At 36.4% G+C, this 9,026-nt stretch overlaps 1 protein-coding gene across 1 annotated transcript; it reads left to right on the forward strand.

Annotated features, from left to right (window-relative positions):
- Positions 1-1,162: 1,162 nt before the first annotated feature.
- LOC101418259 (olfactory receptor 5V1-like) lies at positions 1,163-2,110 on the forward strand. Its single transcript, XM_004470498.1, has one exon. It carries the CDS (start codon positions 1,163-1,165, stop codon positions 2,108-2,110), a length of 948 nt encoding a protein of 315 aa, XP_004470555.1.
- Positions 2,111-9,026: the final 6,916 nt, after the last annotated feature.

Consider the following 9,026-nt stretch of genomic DNA (forward strand, 5'->3'; position numbering starts at 1 on the left):
GTTACAAATACTTTGCATTATGTATGCTGCACATTTTATCTAAGCCAATAAATCATTAAGAATTTCTGTCATGTAGAAGAAAGGATGGATGGGAAGTATTGTAAGGGAACCACAGAAATTGACATTGCATTTGATTTTCTAAAAAAAAAATTGTTTGAACTTTTTTATCATGTGTGTATGGTATTTCTAAAAGAGACACAATTAGTTTTTAAAGTTACTAAATATCTACATATGTATCAATTTGCACACCTTCAACTATATTAAATTAGTTTGGTAAATAATAAGTATTGTGACATATGGGAAATCATGGTATATTGGAATGTAATTTAAAAATTAAGGAAGAATAGATAAGACCAATATGTGCTAGCATGTATAAATTTGAAACCTTGTATGGACAAATATTTAAATTTACAGGGACAGAGAATTGAAACTATATGCAAATGTTCCTGAAACTCTTAGGGATCACATTCAGATTTTATTTCAATTATATAGGCTAAAATTATTTTGTATTAAAATACATTATTAAGAAGATAGCATGTTACTACTCATGTTTAAATGATTATGATTTTGAAGTTATAGGGCATTCTCATATTTATTCCTTTATATTTGAGACACTTTGTCAGACTTGGTAACAAACCATTCTTTCACTGAAGAATTGTTTCTATCTTTTATTAAGTGCCTGCTATTTGCTAACAGTGATTAAAATTCACATTCCATTGAATAATACGCAGTTCCTACCTTCAAGGTACTTAGTGTTGAGATATGTATAAAAATGTATATCTTGAGATAATACAAGGCAGAAAAAGTTACCTGCCTAAGGAGATGTGGGAAATGGATCATCAGCTTTCACTGAAGAGAGAAATTCCAAACTCTCCTGAAGGAGCAGGTAAAACAACTGTTTCAATATGAAGGTGACACTTTAAATGTCACCTGCCTGTTAAGGATCTGAGTGAATATACCAAGAAATATCATAAACGTATGTTTTGTTTTTAATCATTAGTTCTCATAATTGAAATAAAATAGCAGTGCAAGAATTCATCAACATCACTGGAACTATTTGCCAGGTGCTTCACATCACTAGGGTCCTAAGTATTTATTATTATTATTATCTTAACCTTTGTTGGTTTAACTATCTTCAGAAAGACCCTTGTGGAGAGAAGAGATGGACATCACCAATCTCACCACCGTGACTGAGTTTGTCCTCATAGGGCTCTCTGATCTCCCTGAGGTACGCTACCCTCTCTTTGTGGTTTTTGCCCTCATCTATCAGGTCACCTTAGTGGGAAACGGTGCCATTCTCCTTGCCATCGGGACTGAGAAAAAGCTGCGCACACCCATGTACTACTTCTTGGCAAATTTGTCCCTCTTAGACATATTCTGTCCATCAGCTACTGTTCCAAAGATGCTTGAGAACCTCCTGACTGAGAAGCAAAGCATTTCTTTTATTGGGTGTGCTTTGCAACTTTATTTTTTGGTGGCCCTGGCGGGCACCGAGGTCTTCCTTCTTGCTGTCATGGCTTATGACCGGTATGTGGCCATCTGTTTTCCCCTTCGTTACACCCTCATCATGACCAAGGTACGCTGTGTCCAGCTGACTGCTGGAACCTGGGCAGCAGGGTTCCTCAATTCCCTTCTGCACACGGTCTTCACGTTCCGCCTGTCTTTCTGTAAATCCAATCGTGTTAACCAGTATTATTGTGATATCCCGCCAGTGGTGGCCCTCTCCTGCTCTTCCACATATGTGGCAGAGATGGTTGTTTTAGTAGCAGGAGGTGTCTTGGGGATCAGTGCCTTTCTGATCACCTTTATCTCTTATATCTACATTATATCTGCCATCCTAAAGATCCAGTCAGCTGAAGGGAAGCGCAAAGCCTTCTCCACATGCGCCTCCCACCTCCTTGTGGTCTGTTTGTTTTATGGCACAACCACATTTACCTATGTCCGTCCTTCCTCCAGTCAACACTCCCCAGCCAGAGACAGGCTCATCTCAATGTTGTATGGAGTTATCACCCCAATGTTGAATCCCATCATCTACAGCTTGAGAAACACAGATGTTAAGGGAGCACTCAGAAAGATTCTATGCCATAAAACATGTTTACAGCTCAAATAATATTTACAAAATTACATAATTTGCACGACACTTAGATTGAATTCATAGGAATAATTGGAGAATTCATGGAAAGAACGGGTCTATTTAGATACCTATCTAGAATATCTGTTCACGAACTATTGTGATTAGTAATCGAATAAAAGGTAGCATTGATGTGGAGAAAGTGGCCATGGTAGCTGCTGAGGGTAGCGAGTGGGAAGAAGAGATGTGATGTGAGGGCATTTTCAGGACTTGAAGTTGTCCTAGGTGGTGCCGCAGGGACAGTTATCGGACATTGTATGTCCTCCCATGGCCCACTGGGTAGACTGGGGGAGAGTGTAAACTATAATGTGGACCATTGACCATGTGGTACAGCAGTGCTCAGAGATGCATTCACCAAGCGCAATGAACATCCCATGATGATGGAGGAGGTTGTTGTTATGAGAGGAGTGGGGTGAGGGGGTGGGAGGTATAGGGGACCTCATAGTTTTTGAATGTAACATTAAAAAAAATAAAGACAAAAAATAGATACCTGTCTATATATGTCTATATATACACATGTTTATGCATTTATTCAAATTTATAGACACATACACATACACACCTATACACATATACCTAATACTAGAGTTATGTTTCTGCATATATTTGTATCTATCTCTTTCACTTGGGAATGCAAAAAATATAAAAAATATTTTGTGTGTAAAACAGAAACAATTTCACTGGTAAGTGCTGTTAATTAGAACTGTTTTAAATAAACATTCTAGTAGTCAATATTTTTACTCTTCCTTTTAAGTACCTTTATTTTTTTCTTTCTTTATGACTGTGTATAATATTCATCTCATTAGTGAAGTGTTCTTACATTATTCAAAGACATACTGTTCTTTCCTTTCCTTGACTGTTGCTGGCCTTTTAGTCATTTCCAAAGCTTTATCTCATAACAGCCTTTTCATATGTAGCTTTGCCTCAAAGGCTAGAGGATAAAAGCATTTTGAGATACCAAGCTTTCAAATCAAGTACATCATCCAAAACATAACAATGTCTCAATATATATATGTTATAATTTTCCAGAGTTATTATAAATAATTATCAAATATCTGTTACTTAGATTTAAACTGAATGGAAAAATACACATAGTCTAGAAAAATTAAATGAAGTAATAATTGCACATATTTGATGTTTTTGTTTCATGCTTTCATTTTATTCGTTATAGCACAGTTTGTATGTGATAACAAAGAATTGAGTACTCTTCTCACTATATACAAAACATGGCATTCATTAAATGAAATCTGTAAAGTTGAGTAACAATGTAAAACTCAAATAATTGTTCAATTAAGATAACTGAAATCAAGTATTTCTTTAAACTTTCATCAATAATTTGAGCAAACTGAAAGTAATATTGGTGTTGTATCTGCATTATACAAACCTCCTTGAAACCTAAAGTTTGTCTGCCAGAGACAGTATGTTTCTTCCTAAATGTCACAAGAATTAGGCTTGATTTGGCTACAACTGAAAGAGACATGTAAAATTTTTTTAAAGCATAAGTTGTAGCATTGGCCATGCTTATTACACCATGTGTTTTGGTAGAAAAATAATTTTTGCAGAATAATAAATTTAATGAAATCATAGTAGTTCTAGTTTATTCTTCTTAAGTAAGGAAAATTTTCCTTGAGGTACAAATGAAAGAGTCAAGTTTCTCTCTGGTTACATACTGCAGTGTTTGGGGAGAACTGTGCTGAATTTGAGATCTTAAAATCATGATATTTTTTAATGAGATTTATGGTTGACATGTTTTCCTTGGTTTTGGGTAGATGGGATAATCTAAATCTAGACACAGCAATACTTTGAAGATGGCATTATTCTTTTCTTAAAGATACCGTGATTGACTATCTTTGAAAATTGTAGCAGACAAATAAATCTATAACTCTTTCTTCCATAAAGATAGAAGCTGACCAAATTACTTGACAGTTAAGTTCTGAGCAACTTCTCATGGGACTTCAGTAGCAATTCCAGCTTAAAATATATACTCATTTAAAATTTCAGACACACTAGAAGGGTAGATGAACTTGTTAGGTTTAGATAACTAGTTCTTAAATAGTTTGGCAAGTTATATCAATTATTTTAAAAAACATGCTGACAGCTATCATGGATTCAACAGAGATGCCTGGAAGAACTGAAGAAACTTCCCTTTCTCAGAGGGAAATAAAAGTACTTTCCTTTTGTCAGAGGAAAATGTTCTGGTTGGGAGATAGAGGTTAATCAACTATAAATGATATAAATTTGGGGGTGGGGTGGGGAGTGGGGGTATATGGGATCCTCTTATATATTTAATGTAACATTATTTATGATTTGTATATCTTTGAAAATATAGAAAATCTATTCAAAAAGAAAAAATGTGGTGAATAAATTAAAATTTTTAAAAAATGATATAATTTGCTCTAAATCAAAAGACTATAAATGCAGTGTCAGGTGTGGGTGTTAGAACTCTTCCTCCTGGATTCCACAGTAGGTGTGCATTTTAAGACATCCTATGGTGAGGGTATAGATTGTAGATAATAGCATCTACTGTAGTCATTTGCCATTTTTATCATGTCTATATGCCCCAGGGATTACTCTAGATTAGTTATGCAACATAGTTTAAACAGAATTTTAAGAAGCCATAGATGCTGCTTCAAACTTATTGGTAGTAACATTTTGTCTTACTCCCCAAAACTGATATTGAACTGGCCATAGAGACATGCTTTCATATTTCAGACTTCCATATAACAACACCCAATCGGGTGTTTACTGTAAAACAAAAGGTCGGCTCTCCTTTTTTTTTTTAACTAAATATTATGATTTATTCCATCTTCATGATTACTGATTTTGCCAGGAAGGATAAAATAAATCAAACTCTTCTTTCTTCATTTAACCAGATGCAGCACTTTATGATATACAAGTTGACTTAAGTCACTGACTTAGGGTGGAAGCTGACAAAAACAATTTAGGATCTTCTTCCAAAGTTACTCCAAGTATCTTAATTCCTTAAGTCCTGAACTACACTGTGAGCTCTGACATGGTGTTCAGTGCAATATTCTTGAAGCCTTCCAGTCAACCTGGCATCTCTTATTAAGGCAGGAAACTGTTAAAACCTGTTTTCTTCTGAGCTAACCCAGAAGAAACAGGAAACCCTGACCATCCTGACTAGTTTATCATTATTTACCTACATGGTATGTTTAAAACTGATTACACTCCAAGTACTGCAACCATAGTCACAAGAAATTATTAGTTTTAGCATATACAGATCGTGCGAGATGCCATGGTAATTGAATTATCACCCTAAATGAAAGTGTACAAGTGAGAGGAAACATCAAAGAGAAAATAAAACTCCACATCAAATAGATGGCTATCTTTATAGCCTTAATTGACAAAATCCAAAGTCTTCAATTTCCTGACATGAGTAGTTTCTTTTCAAGGTTACTGTCAATGTCAAAAAGAGATTTCAGGTTTTTCTTTGCCCATGATCCACGCTGTGGTCCTTCAATAGGAATCTCCTCTTTTTTCTTTTTAGTTAATTTTTTACTGTCCTTTTTAAAAATATACATAGATCACACAAAAGGTTACATTAAAAAATATAAGAGGTTCCCATATATCCCACTCTGCACCCCCACTCCTCTTACACCCAACAACCTCTTTCATCAATGTGGCACATTCATTTCATTTGGTGAATACATTTTGGAGCACTGCAATGCTGCCTTCTCTTTTATTGCTTTCTGAACCCACTGCTGGTAGTGCTCAAAGAGGTCAGAGCTTGGGTCACAGAGCCATCACTCTTGAGGAACTTCTCAGCAAACCAGCAATCAAAGAATTGGTCTTACTCACATTTCATGTCAGTGCATGCCTTCCCCAAACTGCTCATGGCAGTGGCAGTGGCTCTTTTATTTTTTTTAAGAAGTTTTAGATTACATAAATGTTACATAAAAATATAGGGGATTCCCATATGTCCCACCTCTTCCCCTCCCAAACTTTTGCACATCAACATCTTTCATTAGTGTCATACATTTGTTACAATTGATGAACACATATTGAAACATTGCTACTAACCATGGACTATAGTTTACATTGTAGTTTACATTCTGCCCCATTCAATTTTATAGGTTATGCCAAAATGTGTAATGACCTGTATCCATCATTGCAATGTCATGTGGGACAATTCCAATGTCCCCAAAATGCCTCCATATTATACCTGTTCTTCTCTCTCTCCCCCTCCCGAACCTCTGATGGCCTTTATTTTTTTTTAAAGATTTATTTATTTATCTCTCCTCCCTCTTCCCCCCACCCCCGCCACCCCGGGCTGTCTGTTCTCTGCGTCTATTTGCTGTGTCTTCTTTGTCCGCTTCTGCTGTTGTCAGTGGCACGGGAATCTGTGTTTCTTTTTGCTGCGTCATCTTGTGTCATCTCTCCGTGTGGGCGGCGCCATTCCTGGGCAGGTTGCACTTTCTTTCATGCTGGGCTGCTCTACTTATGGGGTGCACTCCTTGAGTGTGGGGCTCCCCTATGCGGGGTACACCCCTGTGTGGCAGGGCACTCCTTGTGCGCATCAGAACTGCATGTGTGCCAGCTCCACATGGGTCAAGGAGGCCCAGGGTTTGAACCGTGGACTTTCTATGTGGTAGACGGATGCCCTAACCATTGGGTCAAGTCTGCTTCCCTAGTGCCTTTATTTCAATGATAAAATGTCTGCCTTTGCTAAAACAATAAATCTATAATAGAATAGTAAGTCTACTTTAGTGCGTTATTCATTCCCTAATCTTGAGGATTTTGAGATGGTGATGCCCACTGTGTTTCTAACTGAGAGGGGGTTTAGATCTCATGGGACAGATAGATGGAACTATCCTGCCTACAGAAGCAAACACTCTCTGTTCCTTGGGATGGGCATTGTCCATCACCATATCCCTGTTGGTTGTCCTGGGTGAATCCAATAAACTGAAGTGTAGGTGTTGCAACTCTGCTGAAATTCAGTGTTCAACTGGCATATGAACAGACCAAAGATTTAAGTTTCTTGTACATATATTTAACAAGTATAATGCTAATTATAGGTTCAAATGAAAGGGCAAGAAGAGCTATGTGCAGGGTAACTATATATTAGTCTAACTATTACACAGGGGAGCATAAATTCCAAAGTAAGGCCCACTGACAGGGTGCAGAATTCCTGAGATTGTCTGCCCTGTTTTTAGTATCTAGATGCCTCTAGAGCCCTCAGGAGCCCTGCTGTTTGAAGCACAGTTTACTGTGGCAGTTAGTGAGATCCTGCTGAGACATGCATAATCATAACCTCTGGAAAGGGCTCTTGACTCACTTTGAAATCTCTTAGCCATAAAAACTCACTTGTATTTAGTATTTCCCTTTTTGGACAAGGTTTTTTCCTCCTCCTTTCAAAAATATATCCGTATTTACACATAGAGATATTTGTTTTATTCTCCTCCACAAATGTTGGTGTCAAACAATGAATGAACTGGAGGAGGTTCATGATACAGACAACTACAAGAACTGATGATATATGTCATTATAATCTGTAGTGATTTTACTAATGGTGTATTGTTAGGGGAGACTGAATTATTCACTCACCAGATTGAAAATAGGTCTGCTAATTGGGCAAAGTTCCCAGATATCTCAAGGGAAAATATTCAGACTAATTGTGATGCTTTCTCTATATTCATTAGAAATAAGGAAACAAATTGAGCAATAATCAAAAAAATCTTGAAACAAGGGGATATAAAATGCAGAAACCTCAGGTAAGTAGGCAGGATCATATGTCCTATTACATATGTTTTATATTTATGTAACATACTTATTAAACTGGATTTTGCTTAGCCTTGGTTTTCTTGGAGTCAAATCTGCAGTTCTATTTGCTATCAACAACAAATCTTTGGTTCAGAACATGCTGCAACTACTTCTTAGTAAATTTCTTGTATAGAGTGTCCTTAAAGATTTGATGATTGGCATCATGACTGCTGCTTTGTCTCCCCTATGCAATTTCTTGTCATCTTTTCTTAAACAAACAAGATTGCAACTCCCCCCAAAAAACTATTAGCCATTCTCTTGCTTAAATGAATGAAGAAGGAGCAATAGGTTTATTGCGGTTCACTAACCATTCCTTTTAACTTTTTATTTTTGAAGAACTTCTAGATTACATAAATGTTACATAAAAAATATAGGGAATTCCCATATACCCCAGCCCCTCCCATTCCCAGAATTTCCCCCCTTAACACCGCCTGTCATTACTAGGTATATTTTTTACAATTGATGAACACATATTGATGCATTGCTACTAACCATGGACTATAATTTACATTATAATTTACATGTGCACCACACAATTTTATAGGTTTTTACAAAATGTGTAATAGCCTGTATCCATCATTGCAATGTCATGTAGGACAATTCCAATGTCCCCAAAGTACCCCATGTTATACATATTTTTCCCTTTCCCATTCTTAAATCAAAGGAAAAGAACAACAACTCTCTGCCCTTAATCTTCCCCATCTCCGTATATCGAATCCTCAGATTTCAAGTAACAGAAGTTAGTATTGTATAGCTGTTGTTTAATATTTTTTTATTACAGAAGTTGAGAACTTACAAAACAATCATGCACATGTGTGGAATTGCAATACCACACTCCTTCAATAAAACACCACACCATTGTGGAATATTTATTACAGATTGTGAGATAATACCATCAGACTATTACCATTAACTATTGTCTATAGTGTATATTTGGCTTATTTTTCCATACCGCTCCTATTAACAGAGTACATCTTTGGCAATGATGCAAGAATATTACAGTATTGCTTTTAATTATAGTCCATAGGTTACATTAGTGCATTTTTCCCATGCTTTTCAACATTCCCACCACCCAGCAATAGTGATATATCTTGTTCTAGTTCACGGAAGGACA

The sequence above is a fragment of the Dasypus novemcinctus genome, chromosome 30, assembly GCF_030445035.2.
Source record: "Dasypus novemcinctus isolate mDasNov1 chromosome 30, mDasNov1.1.hap2, whole genome shotgun sequence".
Classification (NCBI taxonomy): Eukaryota; Metazoa; Chordata; class Mammalia; order Cingulata; family Dasypodidae; genus Dasypus; species Dasypus novemcinctus.

Coding starts and splice junctions, on each gene's coding strand:
- LOC101418259 (XM_004470498.1), top strand. CDS start 1,163: ATGGACATCACCAATCTCACCACCGTGACTGAGTTTGTCCTCATAGGG.